The sequence below is a fragment of the Ovis canadensis genome, chromosome 3 (genome assembly GCF_042477335.2).
Source record: "Ovis canadensis isolate MfBH-ARS-UI-01 breed Bighorn chromosome 3, ARS-UI_OviCan_v2, whole genome shotgun sequence".
In the NCBI taxonomy this organism is placed as follows: Eukaryota; Metazoa; Chordata; class Mammalia; order Artiodactyla; family Bovidae; genus Ovis; species Ovis canadensis.
In genome coordinates, this window is record NC_091247.1 from 105,015,204 (window position 1) to 105,033,399 (window position 18,196).

At 47.5% G+C, this 18,196-nt stretch overlaps 1 protein-coding gene across 1 annotated transcript in view; it reads left to right on the forward strand.

Annotated features, from left to right (window-relative positions):
- LOC138437169 (two pore channel protein 2-like) overlaps window positions 1-18,196 on the forward strand; it is a 60,908-nt gene that overhangs the window by 23,159 nt on the left and 19,553 nt on the right. The window contains exons 6-10 of the mRNA XM_069583968.1: window positions 1,673-1,789; window positions 2,346-2,464; window positions 2,671-2,772; window positions 4,666-4,792; window positions 10,257-10,458. Coding sequence (XP_069440069.1) covers window positions 1,673-1,789; window positions 2,346-2,464; window positions 2,671-2,772; window positions 4,666-4,792; window positions 10,257-10,458 — 667 coding nt within the window. The remainder of the gene's footprint in view (window positions 1-1,672; window positions 1,790-2,345; window positions 2,465-2,670; window positions 2,773-4,665; window positions 4,793-10,256; window positions 10,459-18,196) is intronic.

The window sequence follows — 18,196 nt, forward strand, 5'->3', positions numbered from 1 at the left end:
TGTATGGAGTGAACCGGGTGAGGGTGCAGGGTGCCCCATCCAGGTCTGTCCTGCATTTATAGCCCAAAGGGTCTCAGTCCTTCACCTCCATCACCCTTATTTGAAATACTTTCTGGGCTCCCCAGGCTCTGGGAATAAGACTTATCTTTTTAGCCTGATCCTCAAATTCACCTGCCCTCAGTCTGAGGTCTTGTCACTTCCTGCTCCCCTCTGCCCCCACTGCCAGGAATCCCTGCTTCCTGAGCATCCCTTTGCTGTGTCTGCCTGCCACGGCTCTTGACTTCTCAGAGTTGTGTGCTTTTAAAGCTTTTATTTGCTTTAAGATTACATCAAAGGGGACTTCCCTGATGGTCCAGTGGTTAAGAATCTGCCTGCCAGTGCAGGGGACCCAGGTTCGATCACTGGTCTGAGAAGATTCTATATAAGGTGGGGCAACTAAATCCACATGCTGCAACTGCTGAAGCCTGCACGCCCTAGAGCCTGGACTCTGTAGCTAGAGAAGCCGCTGCAGTGAGAAGCCCCTGCACCATGGTTAGAGAGTAGCCCTTGCTCGCTGCAACTAGCGAAAGCCTGAGCACAGCAGCAAAGACCTGTGCAGCCAAAAATTTAAAAATTAATCAACAACAACAACGAAAGATTGCATCAGGGAGTGCTTCCTCCAGGAAGCCTCCCCAGATACCGTGACCCTTGGTGAGCTGTCTGTCCATCCCTGCTGCCCTGGAATAACCCCTCTGACTCCCTCCAGGTGGTGCTCCATGCAGCGGCTAGCACCAGCCTCTTTCTGAGTCTGTATTTTCTCTCCCACTGTGATTGAGCTTTCTCAGTCCTCGTTGCCTTGCCTCCAAAGGGACTGATCTAACATTTCTGATGATGGTAGATTATTCTTCTTTAACTTATATTTTTCTAAACTGCTCCGGGACCTTCTTCCTTTGTCCATCCTCAGGATCACCTTAATAAGGATTGATAAGAATTTTCTGTAATCCGGATATTTTTATCCTGTTGTGTGTGTGCATGCTCCATCTTGTCCAATTCTTTGTGACCCCCTGGACTGTAGACCAGTAGACTGATTCTCCAGGCAAAGTTACTGGAGCGGGTTGCCATTTCCTACTCCAGGGGATCTTCCCAACCCAGGGATTGAACGTGCGTCTCTTGCATCTCCTGCCTTGGCAGGCAGGTTCTTTACCACGGGTGCCACCTGGGAACTGGGCTAGAAAACCTGCCTCATATGTGGAACTGAAGGAAAGTACCACATGGTGTGGACACGTGGTAGTGCTGGTAACTGGCGAGGCTCTGTTACCAAGCCTTCTGGGGGCCAGTCCCAGGCCTGCCCCTCTTGCTGGCTGTGTGAGTGGGGCCTCATGAGCTCCCTGTCTGTATGTCAAACATTTCCATCCAGGAGTGGTACCCTCTGCAGGGGGCGTGGAATAGTCTGTGCAAAGCTCACTAGAGGTCATGGCACATGGTGAACTCTCAGAGGCCATGGCCCATGGTGAACTCCCAGATGACAGCTGCTGTTAATGTTCTGCTATGAAACTGGATTATGCTGTTTATGAATGGGGTTCTTTTCCTGTGATACATTGTGACCTTCCTCCTGGGTCAGTGAACATGCATCTGTATGGCACTTCCTCAGTCCTCTCGCAGTACTGACATCTCCACCCCATGTCTGTCACAGCTGACCTTGATTGATCTGGTCATCTATGCGTCCCTGGAAGCTGTTAACATCCGAGGAGTTCGATGGTCAAGGGCCTTGAGGCCAGTCTTCCTCATTAACTTCCCTGAAAGTCGTCAGGTAAGGATATGATTTAGGATACACAAGAGGGTGGTTTTTTTTTTTTTTTTTTAACTGAAGTGTACTTGAATTATAGAGTTGTGTTAATTGTTGCTGTACAATAAAGTGACTCAGTTACACATTTATATGTACATTCTTTTTCATGTTCTTTTCCACCGTGGGTAGGGTGTGAGCGCAGCTATCACGGGATACTGAGTATAGTTCCCTATACACAGTAGGGCCTTGTTTATCCATTCTCCGCACACCAGTTTGGCTTCCCTGGAGGCTCAGTGGTAAAGAATCCCCCTGCCAATGCAGGAGACGTGGGGTAGATCCCTGGTTTGGGAATATCCCCTGGAAAAGGAAATGGCAACCCACTCCAATATTCTTGCCTGGGAAATCCCTTGAACAGGGGAGCCTGGTGGGCTACTGTCCATGGGGTTGCAAAAGAGTCGGATACGACTTAGCGACTAAAACAACAACATATCCCAGTCTGCATCTGCTAAGCGAGTGGGGTTTTGTTTTAGCAGGAAATTCGCTGATTGTGTGTAAATGAAACGAAGTTTTGTCTTCACAGATCCGAAGGGCTTTCCGAAGCATCCGGAACACGCTGCCCGACATCCTCTACGTGTTCCTCCTGTTCCTCTTCAGTATGATGATTTTCTCCCTCATGGCCTTGAAGCTTTTCGGGGACAGGTGAGCAGGCTACTCCGGAGCTTTCTGCCGGAGATCTCTCCCATGTGTGTGTTCAGCCTGCCGGTGCCAGAATCGGTCGGCAGTGGCTGTCTTCCCCGTTCAGACCCTGCAGGAGGGCTCCAGCAAGGGGAAAAGGGTGTCGGAAACCACAGCTTCATTTCTGTCTGTGGGCTTTTTTTCACTCTGTGTCACTGATTCCTCTTTAGGGATCTCAGAACGGTGGAAGGGTCGCCGTACTTCACCAACATCCTGGACATAGCGTTTGAGCTCTATGTGCTGGTCACCACTGCAAACAGCCCGGATGTCATGTACGTGAGTCACCAGTTCATATCCGCTGACATCTGTTATATAACAGAATCCACTTTCTTAAAAGCCACTGTAGGAGAAAAAAAATGGCGATTTTCTGTTTATTCATATTTGTTGTAAAATTTTTATACAGTATTTTTTTTTTGGCCACACCATGTGGCATGCAGGGTCTTAGTTCTCCCACCAGGGCTCCCTCACCCTCAGGGGAAGTCCCTATGTAAATTTAGATTTAAATAGAGAGGGTAGGCTAGTGCCAACACTTGGCACTCTTCAAAAATTTTATGAGGGACTTCCCCTGCAGTCCAGTGGCTAAGACTCTGAGCTTCCCTTGCAGGGGGTGCTGGTTTGATCCCTGGTTGGGGAGCTAAGATCCTGCATGCTGAACAACATGGCCAAAAAGAAAATAAATAGGCTAAATTAAAACTAGATTTAGATGACCTTTTTAAAAAAACCAAAAGCAACAAGAGACATCTCTGGAGACATCACTTAAGTGTTTGAACTCAACTCTGCTCTGGAATGTTCTTTGAGTCTTGAGTTGAAACACCTAAGCCATTTTCGTAAAGGAAGCACAGCTTTTCTCCTAAGCATTGATGTGGTTTTCTGGCTAAATGAAACAGGAAAGAAATGTAAAGATTAGGAGCTGTCCTCTCCCCCAGTGCCAATTCTCCACACATGTGGACATTATTTAGGAGAAAAACATCAGGCTTTTTTTTCCCCCCTAATATCCTGTGTATTAGAGATTTGCCTTATTTGTGGATGTAAGATTATTCAACAGTGCCCCCTGAGTAGATGACTCCTGGGTCCTAGAGTGTGGCTGGAGCTCTAACTGCGAATGTCCGCTGTGGGGGAAGGGCAGGCTTCCTGTTGTCTAGTTGTGCTTAGGACCGTTGTGTCAACTTGTCCTGGGTTCCTGCTCACTCCGAGGCATGTCTCTAGCAAAAAGTGAGCGAGGTGAAGCTCCTGGCCCTCCTGTTTTTTCTTGGCTCTTTCCCTTGGCGGACTCCCTCAGTGTCCCCTGCTGTACAAAACCCAGTTTCCATGAACGGGGGTGTGAGCATGCATCCTGATCGATGCCTTTTGTCCCGGCGCTGTCATTTTTTAAAATTACTTTTTGTTTCTTTTCGGTTATGCTGGGTCTTGGTTGCTGCACTGGGGCTTTCTCTGGTTGTGGTGAGTGGGGTCTGCTCTTCACTGTGGGACGTGGGCTTCTCATCGTGGTGATTCCTCCTGTTGCGGAGCGCTGGCTCTAGGCTCCCGGCTTCAGCAGTCGCAGCACACGGCCTCGGTTGTTGTCCTCCACAGATTTAGTTGCGCTGTGGCATATGGAATCTTCCTGGGCCAGGGATCGCACCCGTGTGCCCTGCATTGCCAGGTGGATTCCTATCCATTGTACTTCCAGGGAAGGGCCCAGTGCCATTATCAAGGGTACTTCTTTCATTCTTATAGTCCGAATGTGGATAGAAAACTATCTGCCTTCCCCGCATCCTGGCAAGGCATTCTAGTGTCCCTGAAAAGCCTTGAGTGTAAACCCAGGTCACAGTTCAGATTCTTTCTATAATTCTGGGCAAGTGGATCTCCTTTCTGGGCTTGGATTTTCTCATTGGGAGGGGAGGGAGTGGGATGGGGGCATCTCCCAGATCTTGCCTGCTCTGGAAGTTGGCACCTCTCTAAGGCACTAAGAACTTCAGAAGGCAGGTCTGGAGTGAGCCATTTAGCATGAAGCATGGTGATGGCTTTGAGGCCCCATTGCACTATCTGGGGGAGACAGACTGAGACAAGGTTTTCCTCGCCCCATGCACGTGGACTGTCCATGTGGGATGTCACCTATGGTCAGCCTTCTATGCACTGTGGACCTAGGGCACGGAAAACCATGACAGATGGTTATTTCCTTCTAGGATGCCTGCCTACGAGCTCAACTGGTGGTATTCTCTGTACTTCATCGCCTACATCATCATCAACACCTACATCTTCATGTCCGTCTTCCTGGCTGTTGTCTACAACAACTACAGGAAGCACTTGAAGGTAAGACGCCTGAGCTGGGGGGCCAGCGGGGGCCAGGCACCTGGCTGGGGCGGGAGCAGGGAGGCCGCAGGAAGCGCTAAGGTAAGACGCCTGAGCTGGGGGGACAGCGGGGGAGCAGGGAGGCCACAGGAAGCGCTTGAAGGTAGGACGCCTGAGCTGGGGGGCCAGTGGGGGTCTGGCACCTGGCTGGGGTGGGAGCAGGGAGGCTAGCCTGTGCACTTGCTAATTTGAATGTGCTCATTTTCCTTTTGCTTTGATGAATCTGAAGATTCACTTGCCTTGCTGAACTCTGCTGGGCCAGGTGGCTCTTTGTCAGTCTGGTGTGGCTCTGACGGTGTGTCCCAGCTTCAGGGCAGATCCCAGATTTGCTCCTTACTCTTTTTTTGGTCTCTTTTTGACTGGGCCACTTGGCATGTGAGATCCTGGTTCCCGACCAGGGATTGAACCCTATAATGGAAGTGCAGAGTCTTAACCACCCGACCACCAGGGAGGTTCCTTGTCCCTCACTCTTAATGCATCTGATTGTCCGTGGCTCCTTGAAATCTTTTCTTCTTTATTTTAGTGTTTTTATGGACTTAGTTTTAAATTTTTATTGAGTATTAAGATAAAATCTTTATTTTAGTGTTTTTATTTTTAGATTTTTAGTTGATTTACAATGTTGCCTTAGTTTCAGGTGTACAGCAAAGTGATCCAGTTGTGCATATACAGATATCCACTCTGTTTTAGATTCTTTTCCCCATACAGGCCGTTACAGAGTGCTGAGCAGCGTTCCTGTGCTATACAGTGGGTCTATTTCATTATCTGTTTTATATATAGTAGTTCACTCCTCACTTTCACTCACTGGAGCAGGAAATGGCACCCCACTCCAGTGTTCTTGCCTGGAGAATCCCAAGGATGGGGGAGCCTGGTGGGCTGCTGTCTCTGGGGTCGCACAGAGTCGGACACGACTGAAGCGACTTAGCAGCAGCAGCAGCAGCAGTGAAAAGTGAAAGTGAAGTTGCTCAGTCGTGTCCGACTCTTTGCGACCCCATGGTCTGTAGCCTACCAGGCTCCTCTGTCCATGGGATTTTCCAGGCAACAGTACTGGAGTGGGTTGCCATTTCCTTCTCCATGGGATCTTCCCGCCCCAGGGATCGAACCTGGGTCTCCCGCATTGTAGACAGACGCTTTTCCGTCTGGGCCGCCGGGGAGGTCCAGCTGTATATAGTAGTGGGCATATGTTAATCGCCGTCTTCCCATTCATCCCTCCCTGGCCTTCCTCCCTGGTAACCATGCCTGTCTTCCATATCTGTGACTCTATTTCTGTTTCCTAAATAAGCTCATTTTTACTATTTTTTTTAGATTTCCCATATAAGCAATATCATATGATATTTGTCCTTTTCTGTCTGACTTACTTCATACGAAGTATGAAGGAGCCAAAGCTGATGAAGACATAGCTGCACCCATTAAGAATTTAAGGTCTTTAAATAATAAATGCTAAAGAGGGTGTTTGGAAAAGACCCTGATGCTGGGAGGGATTGGGGGCACGAGGAGACGGGGACGACTGAGGATGAGATGGCTGGATGGCATCACGGACTCGATGGACATGAGTCTGAGTGAACTCCAGGAGGTGGTGATGGACAGGGAGGCCTGGCGTGCTGCGATTCAGGGGGTCGCAAAGAGTCGGACACGACCGAGCGACTGAACTGAACTGAGAGAGGGTGTGGAGAAAAGGGAACCCTCCTACATGCTGATGGGAGTGTAAACGGGCATAGCCACTATGGAAAACAGTGCGGAGGTTCCTTAAAAAACTAAAAATAGAGTTACCTTATGATCCAGCAATCCCCCTCCTGGATGTATATTCAGGAAAAACTGATTCAAAGAGGTAGCTGTACTACCAGGTTCACTGCGGCACTGTTCACGACAGCCAAGTCATGGAAGCGAGCTAGGTGTCCATCAGCAGGTGAGCGGATGAACAAAAAGTGGTGCATATTTACAGCAGGGCGTAAAGAGGATGGGGGGAGCCATTCGCAGCAACACGGGGGGAGCTCGAGACGGTCCTACTAAGCGAAGTAAGCCAGAAAGAGGAAGACAAGCATCATATGATGTCACAGATACGTGGAATCTGAAATATTATGCCAATTAACTCATTTACAGAAAAGAAATAGACTCACAGGTATAGAAAACAGACTTGTGATTACTAAAGGGGAAAAGCAGGGAGGGGTCTATTCAGTTCAGTTCAGTTCAGTTCACTTGCTCAGTCGTGTCTGACTCTTTGCGACCCCATGGACTGCAGCATGCCAGGCCTCCCCGTCCATCACCGACTCCCAGAGCTTCCTCAAACTCATGTCCATTGAGTTGGTGATGCCATCCAACCATCTCATCCTCTGTTGTCCCCTTCTCCTCCTGCTCTCAATCCTTCCCAGAATCAGGGTCTTTTCAAATGAGTCAGCTCTTTGCATCAGGTGGCCAAAGTATTGGAGTTTCAGCTTCAGCATCAGTCCTTCCAATGAACACCCAGGACTGATTTCCTTTAGGATGCACTGGTTGGATCTCCTTGCAGTCCAAGGAATTCTCAAGAGTCTTCTCCAACACCACAGTTCAAAAGCATCAATTCTTCCATGCTCAGCTTCAACTCTCACATCCATACATGACCACTGGAAAAATCACAGCTTTGACTAAATGGACCTTTGTTGACAAAGTAATGTCTCTGCTTTTCAATATGCTGTCTAGGTTGGTCATAACTTTCCTTCCAAGGAGTAAGTGTCTTTTAACTTCACAGCTGCAGTCACCATCTGCAGTGATTCTGGAGCCCCCCAAAATAAAGTCTGACACTGTTTCCCTTGTTTCCACATCTATTTGCCATGAAGTGATGGGACCAGATGCCATGATCTTCGTTTTTTGAATGTTGAGTTTTAAGCCAGCTTTTTCACTCTCTTCTTTCACTTTCATCAAGAGGCTCTTAAGTTCTTCTTTGCTTTCTGCCATAAGGGGGCTGTCATCTGCATATCTGAGGTTATTGATATTTCTCCTGGCAGTCTTGATTCCAGCTTGTGCTTCATCCAGCCCAGCGTTTCTTGTGATGTACTCTGCATGTAAGTTAAATAAGCAGGGTGACAATATACAGCCTTGACGTACTCCTTTTCCTATTTGGACGTGTCCAGTTCTAACTGTTGCTTCCTGACCTGCATACAGGTTTCTCAGGAGGCAGGTCAGGTGGTCTGGTATTCCCATCTCTTTCAGAATTTTCCACAGTTTATTGTGATCCACACAGTCAAAGGCTTTGGCATAGTCAATAAAGCAGAAATAGATGTTTTCCTGGAACTCTCTTGCTTTTTCCATGATCCAGCGGATGTTGGCAATTTGATCTCTGGTTCCTCTGCCTTTTCTAAAACCAGCTTGAACATCTGGAAGTTCATGGTTCATGTATTGCTGAAGCCTGGCTTGGAGAATTTTGAGCATTACTTTGCTAGTGTGTGAGATGAGTGCAATTCTGTGAGAGTTCTTTGGCATTGCCTTTCTTTGGGATTGGAATGAAAACTGACCTTTTCCAGTCCTGTGGCCACTGCTGAATTTTCCAAATTTCCTGGTGTATTGAGTGCAGCACTTCCATAGCACCATCTTTTAGGATTTGAAACAGCTCAATGGGAATTCCATCACCTCCACTAGCTTTGTTCATAGTGATGCTTCCTAAGGCCCACTTGACTTCACATTCCAGGATGTCTGGCTCTAGGTTAGTGTTCACACCATCATGATTATCTTGGTCATGAAGATCTCTTTTGTATAGTTCTCCTGTGTATTCTTGCCACTTCTTCTGAATATCTTCTGTTTCTGTTAGGTCCATACCATTTCTGTCATTTATCGAGCTCATCTTTGCATGAAATGTTCCCTTGGTATCTCTAATTTTCTTGAAGAGATCTCTAGTCTTTCCCATTCTATTGTTTTTCCTCTATTTCTTTGCATTGATCACTGAGGAAGGCTTCTTATCTCCTCTTGCTATTCTTTGGAACTCTGCATTCAGATGGGTATATATTTCCTTTTCTCCTTTGCCTTTTGCTTCTCTTCTTTTTATAGTTGTTTGTAAGGCCTCCTCAGACAGCCATTTTGCCTTTTTTGCATTTCCTTTTCTTGGGGGTGGTCTTGATCACTGCCTCCTGTACAACGTCATAAACCTCCGTCCATGGTTCTTCATGCACTCTGTCAGTCAGATCTAATCCCTTGAATCTGCTTGTCACTTCCACTGTATAGTCATAGGGGATTGGATTTAGGTCATACCTGAATGGTCTAGTGGTTTTCCCTACTTTGTTCAATTTAAGTCTGAGTTTCGCAATAAAGAGTTCATGATTTGAGCCGTGTGTGTGTGTGTGTGTGTATGTGTGTGTATACATATATGCAACTGTGTGTGCTGAGTTGCTTCAGATTAACTCTGTGACCCCATGCATTGTAGCCCCCCGGCTCCTCTGTTCATGGGGATTCGCCAGTCAGGAATACTGGAGTGGCTTCCCATGCCCTCCTTCAGGGGATCTTCCAGACCCAGGGATCAAAGCTGCATCTCTTGTCTCCTGTATTAGCAGGCGGATTCTTTACCACTAGTGCTGCCTGGGAAGCCCTATCTGTCTTCCCTATCTATCTATATATAATTGAATCGCTTTGCTGTACACCTGAAACGAACTCGACATTGTAAATCAACTCTGCTCAATTTGAAAAAGAGAATTTCTGGTCTAGCTATGTTATCAGCTTACAGGGGGCAGTAGGGATGGGCGTCACATGGCCCATTATAACATGAAGTGGGGTTCTCCTCTTCTGGAAGATTCTCTGTGTACAGTCAGGCTTCATGGCAGCCCTGGACCCCTTCCTTCCAGGCCACTTCTAGCCTCATTTCACTCCGCTGCTTTCCCCCCCCACCCCTCCTCTGTGTCTTCATTGACTTAATGGCAGATCTGGCTTCTCCCTCCCGGTGGCTCCCTCCCGGTGGCTCCCTCCCTCTCAGCAGCACGCCTCATCTCCTTCGTTTCTGGGCATCTGCCTCCTGGGCAGAGCGGAGTGTAGGCCTGTCCGCCTCCTGCTACCTTGTTTCTCGGTGTTCTGATTGTCCTTCATGGGTTTGTTCACTTGCACGTGGTTAGCGGAGTTGTGTTTCTTCAGACGCTGGGTGGTTACCCATCTCTGGAGCGGGGAAGGGATTTTGTACCTTGTGATTTAACAGACTCATCAGTGACTTCTCTCTGCGATGCCTCCTGTGGCATGAGTTCCTGGGTTGCTATTGTTGTAAACCCAGGAGAGGGGATATTAGGAGTCTTTGTTAGGCATGGTGAGACCTTTACACATGGGTATCTCCTGCTCATCCAGAAAGGATACACGTGGTCCCCAGGACCCACTCATCTCAACTCTTCCATTACTGTGAAATGTTTAAGGCCAAGAAATGAGGCTTCCTTGAATCTTCCTCTTAAAAAAAATGCACACACTTCTGGTTTTTTTTTTCAAGAATGAGATCCACACACTGGCATACCTGAAGCGTCACAAAATGACAGAAGCTTTCAACATCCTGAAAGTCAAGGTGGGCACAGAGTTTGTGGTGAAGGAGGCCCGGTGGAGGCGGCTGGTCAAGGTGGTGGCACCAGGTATCAGCAGTTCCCACCTGGAGCTCCTGTTGAGGATCTCCGACGAGGGACAGACGGGGCACGTGGGTAAGAAGCCTCAGTGAGAAGTAGGGGGATGGAATGTTTTTTCATTTTCTTTTTAAAAAAGCTGTGTATTTATCTGGCTGAGTCCCATCTTGGTTGGGACACATGGGGGGATGGGATGTTGTTTTCGTTTTCTTTTTTAAAAAGCTGTGCATTTATCTGACTGAGTCCCGTCTTGGTTGGGACACATGGGTTTCTCTCTAGCTGTAGCACGTGGGCTTAGTCGCCTGTGGGTCTTAGTTCCCTGATCAGGGATCGAACCCTCAGCCCCTGCAGTGGGAGGCAAGCTCCTGACCCCTGGGCCACCAGAGAAGTCCCTCATTTTCTCACGTTTGCAAATAGAGATGTGTATTGGCTGGCAGTGTTACAGTGGAATGAGGGTCCTGAGCTGCGACTGAGCGACTTCACTTTCCCTTTTCACTTTCATGCACTGGAGAAGGAAATGGCAACCCACTCCAGTGTTCTTGCCTGGAGAATCCCAGGGACGGGGGAGCCTGGTGGGCTGCAGTCCATGGGGTCGCGAAGACAGGACTGAGGTGGCTTGGCGGTGGCGGTGGCAGCTGTATTCTGCCCAGGGTGCATGTTGTCAGCATGTGATGAGCCTTCCAGACGCCCTTTACCTTGTAACTCGGTCATCCCCTGTCTGGGATCCTGCTTTAAGGAGCACATCTAAAACATGGAAAATGGCTATGCAAATAAACGCCTGAAGTGCATTTAGCATTTCCAAGTGAGAAGCTGAAAGTCACCTCCATTTTCCTGTATGAGTGGCTGATAGCGATTTTCAGTAACGCTTGATATTGGTAGCGTGTTTGCCGTGTGTGTGCCACTGTTGTGATTGTTGTGTGTGATCATCCCCAAACTCACTGAGGTGGGGGTCTTGTTATCCTCTTTTATCAGTATGGGAACTGAGCCTCAGAGAGGTCAAGTCATTTGCCCAGGGCCACACAGCTGCAGTGTGGCACAGGCTATCTAGACTCCACAGCCCCTGCCTTTTCCATTATTCTAAACTGCCCCAAATTCTAAGGGTCGCTTAACAGGAAATGTTGGTGACATCATCATCAAAAATGATCATGAAGGGACTTCCGTGGTGGGCCAGTGGCTATGACTCCACGCTTCCAAGGCGAGGGCCATGGGTTTGATCCCTGGTTGGGGAACTAACATCCCACATGCCATGCAGTGTGGCCGCATAAATAAATACATTTTAGAAGATGCTTTTGAAAGTGACCATAAAGATGAGGTAGCAATGGGGAAAGATATATGATGACTGCAATACACCCCAACTTCAGTTTACCAGTTTCAGGAAGAGTCTAGGGGGAGATGCATCCAAATGGAGTGGTAAGTCTGAGAGGATGTAAATTTACATGAGACAAGGAGTCTCAAACCAGCCCAGCAGAGCCAGGGCTTTATTAGGACTCACTGCCAGTGTGAGAAGAAGGAGCCAGTGGCAGTGATCCTCTGGAACTTACCAGAGTGTCCAGGGAAAAGAGGGCACTGTGTGGCCAGGCACTGTTGAACGGGGAGTGCCAGCGTCCTCCAGTGAGGGTTTTGGATACCAGAGGCAAGGTCAGCAGGGTTTGACAGGCGTCTTTGCTGAGCCGTGGGCATGTGCCTTCAGCCACCCAACTTGATGGCTCAGAAGCCAGGCTTCTCAGACCCTGAAGAGTCGGCTTTGGTGGCCCTGTTAGCGATTGGCAGTGATACATTGTGGGTCCTCATGTCAGACTTAAGGTTCTGCTAATGATGGGGGGAGAGTGGCTGGGTAACCCTTGAGCACCAAACTTTCCAAGGTCTTTGAAAAGTGCATGAAGCTTTTAAATTTCTAGCCCGCCATGGATCTGTATACTTGGGTAAAATACAGCAAAGATGAATGCCTAGAAAGGTGGAACTAAAAAAAACACGTAAAATTCAAGTCCCAATTTTTCATTATTAAATTTTCCCTCCTGGGTGGATATTTTTTTTCTTTTTAAGTTTTTTTGTCCACACTGTGCTGCATGTGGGATCTTAGTTCCCCGACCTGGGGAACCTGCATCTTCTGCAATGCCAGGTAGATTCTTAACCACTGGACTGCCAGGGAAGTCCCTCCTCTTCTTATTAAGGGCACCAGTCATATGAGATCAGGGCCCACCCTAATGACCTCTTTTCTGCCTAATTACCTCGTCAGAGGCTCCATCTCCAAAATACAGGCACACTCAGAGGTGCTGGGAGCTAAGCGTTCAGCATATTAAGTCTCAGGGGACACAGATCAGCCCATAACTCCTGTTTGGCTGGTTCTGGCCTTAGACTGTTGCCTTCTCTAGAACTTTCTTCTGTCTCCAGTTTACCATCCCCCACGCCCTAGCACTGCTAATCTTCGAAAGCTTGTGTTGGATTTATCGCCTTAGGTTATCAAAACCTCCAACTTGAACATTTACTCAAAGCACAGCACTGCCGTGGTTCCGCTTCATCCGTGGCTTTCGCCCTCACATGATGTGAGTCCAGCTGCTCTGAGGCTGCAAAGCGGCAGCATGATGGCAGCCAGACCTCACCCAGGCAGTGCCCTGACTTTCTGATGCCCTGGGGACATTCAGCAAAGGACACTGTACGGCCTTCTGGGCAGGTGAGGGGGGCAAAGGAGGTCAGCAGATGCCCTTGAGACATACATACCCATGACCTTGGCGGCCATTGGTTGGTTCATGGCTGGAGTCAGCAGGCTTCAGTCCTCAGCTCTGAGCCCTGCTCAGTTTTTTGTTTTTAAACTTTTTATTTTGTATTGGGTTATAGCTGATTAACCATGTTGTGACAGTTTCAAGTGGACAGCAAAGGGACTCAGCCATCCATATACATGTATCCATTCTCCTCCAAACTCCCCTCCCATCCAGGTTGCCGCATAACATCAAGCAGTTGCATTTTAATTATAGCAATGTGTACATGTCTATCCCAAACTCCCTAACTATCCCTTCCCCCCATCTTTTCCTCCAGTGACGTTTGTTCTGTTAGTCTGAGTCTCTTTCTGTTTTATAAGTTGATTTGTATCATTTCTTTTTAGATTCTACAGGTAAGGGGTGCCATATAATATTTCTCCCTCTCTGTCTGACTTACTTCACTCAGTATGACAGTCTCTAGGTCCATCCACCCATGTTGCTGCAAATGACATTATTTCATTCTTCTTAATGGCTAAAGCAGTGGCAACCTACTCCAATGCTCTTGCCTGGAAAATCCTATGGACGGAGGAGCCTGGTGGGCTGCAGTCCATGGGGTCTCGAAGAGTAGACATGACTGAGCGACTTCACTTTTGTTTTTCACTTTCATGCATTAGAGAAGGAAATGGCAACCCACGCCAGTGTTCTTGCCTGGAGAATCCCAGGGACGGGGGAGCCTGGTGAGTTGCCGTCTGTGGGGTCACACAGAGTCGGACACAACTGAAGCGACTTGGCAGCAGCAGCAGCAGCTGAGTAATCCACTGTATACATCCACCACATCGCCTTTATCCACTCTTCTGTCCATGAACATTTAGGTTGTCCACGTCTTAGCTGTTGTAAACAATGCTGCAATGAGCACTGGGAGGCAGGCATCCTTTTGGATCACGTTTTTCTCCAGATATATGCCCAGGAAGCCCTGCTCAGTTTTGCCACCTGAGTCATGATCCTGTCTGTAAATTAAATGAGACCAGGACTCACCTAGTTTGAAAAAAAGGAGTCTGTCTGAGTCACAGATTTTATGAGTGCTCCATGGAAGTGGCAAGAAGGTGCCCGTGAACTCATGGCTTAGCAGACTTCCCCAGGATTTTGCCTTTCACAAAACAGGGATGTCAATTTAAAAACTGTCACCAGGGCAAACATGTCCTTAAGGAAGACAGCCAATTAGATTTGTTAACTTCTAGGGAGCGTAGGTTATCTTTAGGGGAGATAGCAGTTATTTCTGAGGGTGTGCAAAGACTCCTTTGGTTAACCAACACTTTCTTTTTTTTAAATTTATTAAAGGTTTTTTTGATATGGATCTTTTTTCTAAGTCTTCATAGAACTGGTTGCAATATTGCTTCTGTTTGATGTTTGGCCTCAAGGCATGTGGGATCTTAGGCCCCCTCCAGGGATGGAACCCCAACTTCCTGCATAAAAAGGTGACGTCTTAATCACTGGACCACCAGGGAAGTCCCTAAGCAACACTTTCAAAGACAGTTTTAATAACAGAAAGACGAACAGAATTTCACACATCGCTGTAGTCTCCACTCAGTACAAGCAGGGAGATCAGTAGTTCTGTGAGGCATGATCACTTTCTGCCTTGATCTATAACCATGGGCATATGTGGTTTCCAAGATTAAAGGCTGGAATTCTGTTAGTGCCAAAAGCGTTAGACTTAAATCTGGTGTTAAACTGAGAAAGGTGAAACTTATAGACATGGAAAGAAAAGAGCTGAATAGAACTGTTAACAGTATAGAGAATAGACTCAGAACTAGAGTTGGTAGACTGTGATCCGCAGGCTGTATGTGGTCACTGCCGGTTTTTATAAACGCATTTTGCTGGAACACAGCCAGGCTCATTCAGCTGTGTTTTGCTTATGGCTGCTCTCATGCTAAAGTGGCAGAATTGACAAGTTGAAACAGGGATCAGTTGGTCCACAAAACTTAACATATTTACTCTTTGCAGAAAAGAATTTGCTGACCCCTAATCTCCAACATATAGTACCAGATGGGCACAAATTTCTTGACACAAAATTACCATAATTTGGATTCTCTTTGTCCTTTCTTGTTCTTTTTTTAAAAAAATGTTTATTTATGTATTTGGCCCTGCTGGGTCATAGATGCAGCATATGGAATCTTTAGTTGCAGCACATGGGATCTAGTTCCCTCACCTGGGATCAAACCCTGGCCCCCGGGATCTAGTTCCCTGACCTGGGATCAAACCCTGGCCCCCTGCACTGGGAGCACGGAGTCTTAGCCAGTGGACCACCAGGGAAGTCCTGTCCTTTCTTGTTCTACAGAATCTTCTGGATGAAAAGATGTGAGCCCAGTGATACTGATAGAGTCCCTGTTGGGTGAGGTTATTTGACGACTGAGGTTTTGGCTGGATTCTGTACACACACGGAGCTTTATTTATTTATTTGACTTGTCAGGTCTTAGTTGCAGTACCTGGACTCTTTTTTTTTTTTTTGGTGTTTTCTTCATTGCAGTTTATTCTCTTTTTTAAAATATTTTTTTATTTTATTTTTATTTTATTTATTTATTTATTTTTTACTTTACAATACTGTATTGGTTTTGCCATACATCAACATGAATCCGCCACGGGTGTACTTAAGTTCCCACTCCTGAACCCCCCTCCCACCTCCCTCCCGGTACCATCCCTCTGGGTCATCCCAGTGCACCAGCCCCAAGCATCCTGTATCCTGCATTGAACCTAGACTGGCGATTCGTTTCTTATATGATATTATACATGTTTCAGTGCCATTCTCCCAAATCATCCCACCCTCTCCCTCTCCCACAGAGTCAAAAAGTCTGTTCTATACATCTGTGTGTCTTTTGCTGTCTCGCATACAGGGTTATCCTTACCATCTTTCTAAATTGAATATATATATGTGTTAGTATACTATATTGGTGTTTTTCTTTCTGGCTTACTTCACTCTATAATCGGCTCCAGTTTCATCCACCTCATTAGAACTGATTAAAATGTATTCTTTTTGATGGCTGAGTAATACTCCATTGTGTATATGTACCACAGCTTTCTTATCCATTCATCTGCTGATGGACATCTAGGTTGCTTCCATGTCCTGGCTATTATAAACAGTGCTGTGATGAATATTGGGATACACGTGTCTCTTTTAATTCTGGTTTCTTCGGTGTGTATGCCCAGCAGTGGGATTGCTGGGTCATAAGGCAGTTCTATTTCCAGTTTTTTAAGGAATCTCCACACTGTTCTCCATAGTGGATTCTATAGTTGTGGCCTTCGAACTCTTAGTTGCAGCGTGTGGGATCGAGCTCCCTCACCAGAGATTGAACCCCAGGCCCCTACATTGGGACCTCAGAGCCTTAGCCACTGAGCCACCAGGGAAGTCCCTTGGCTGGATTCTTATCAGTAGGTTCCCCGGAACCCTGTTTGCGGTTGTCATGTCAGTGTCCCCCTGCCCTCTGATGGTGGAGCTCACATAGCCCAAGTCTCTGAACTCAAGTTATCACATCAACTAATTTTCCCAGGCTGCCCTTCCCCTGACTGGGTACTACATGCCTTTGGCTGTTAAGACAAATATATGTGTTTTGGTTCTAACTCTAAAGACCCAGAATCGAATCTAAGAATAAGATATTCTTAGATATCCTAAGATATCTAAGAATGCTTTCACCCACCTTGATGTTCTTAGGATCACTGAGTGTGTAGTGTTAATCTCTTAGTCACGTCCGATTCTTTGCAACTCCATGGACTATCGCCTGCCAGGCTCCTCTGTCCATGGGATTCTCCAGGCGAGAACACTGAAATGGGTTGCCATTTCCTTCTCCAGGGGGTCTTCCCAACCCAGGGACTGAACCTGGATCTTCCACATGCAGGCAGCTTCTTTACTGTGGCACTCCTAGAGAATATAGGCACCGTGACTGCTGAGTATCACTCGGAGTTTCGTCTGACTCAGGCCGCTCACTCGGATGAGGCCGCGCTTTGAGCATGGCTAGGGCTTTCTCTTTGCCTGGGTGTCTGTTGATCGTCTTAAATTAATCATTATGGTGACATCTGTAGAGCCATGACTGGTTGTTTACTTCTGAAACTTGGGGACCTGGCCATCATCTAGGCCTCTAACCGAGAAGCATTCTAGAATTTAAAACCTCTATCCCAGAACTTCCCTGGTGGTCCAGTGGCTAAGAATATGTGCTCCCAAGGCTGGGGGCCTGCGTTCCATCCCTGGTCAGGCAACTAGATCCCATATGTCGCAACCAAGAGCTTGCATGCCACAAGTAAAGGTCCCACATGCCATGACGAAGATAAGAGATCCTGCAGTTAAGACCCAGCACAGCCAAATGAATAAATATTTTTTAAAAATACTTCTTTAAAAAAATTAAAAAAAAAATCCACCCACTCTTTAACAACTATCTTGGCTGTACCTGAATCTGTACCTGCAATTTACAACTTTCTTTAAAGCTTAACAAAGCCTTCAACTTGGTTTTCAAAGAAGCAGCAACACTCTTGCGTACAATCTGATTTCATCCATCGATGTGATGTTTCTTTAAGTTGTATGTAACAGGAGGTTCGTACATGAACAGTGGACTCCTGTTCATGCAGCCCAGTGGACTCTTGGTCAGCACCCCACATGCCTGGTTGGGGAGAGGTGCGCGGGGTGATGTAGAATAGTCTGCTGGCCCTGGACATTCAGCAGGTCCTGAGAGCGTTGGCTCAGCAGCTGGGTGGGTCCAGGCTCGTCAGGAAAGTGATCCCTGTGGACCTCCCTGGTGGTCCAAGAATCCACCTGACCACACAGGGGACACAGGTTCTATTCCTGGTCTGGGAAGTTTCCAAGACCTGTGCCAAGGGGTGCCTGAGCCCTTGTGCCACAACTACAAGCCCGTGCTCTGGAACCCATGCTCTGCAACAAGAGAAGCCGCTGCAGTGAGAAGCCCGCACGCTGCGTCTAGAGAGCGGCCCCGCCCGCCGCAGCCCTGCCCGCCGCAGCCCTGCCCGCCGCACCCCTGCCCGCCTCAACTCGAGAAAGCCTGCACAGCAGTGAAGACCCAGCGCAGCCAAGCATTCATTACCTAATTATTTTTAAAAAGAAAGTGATCACTGTGCTGTGG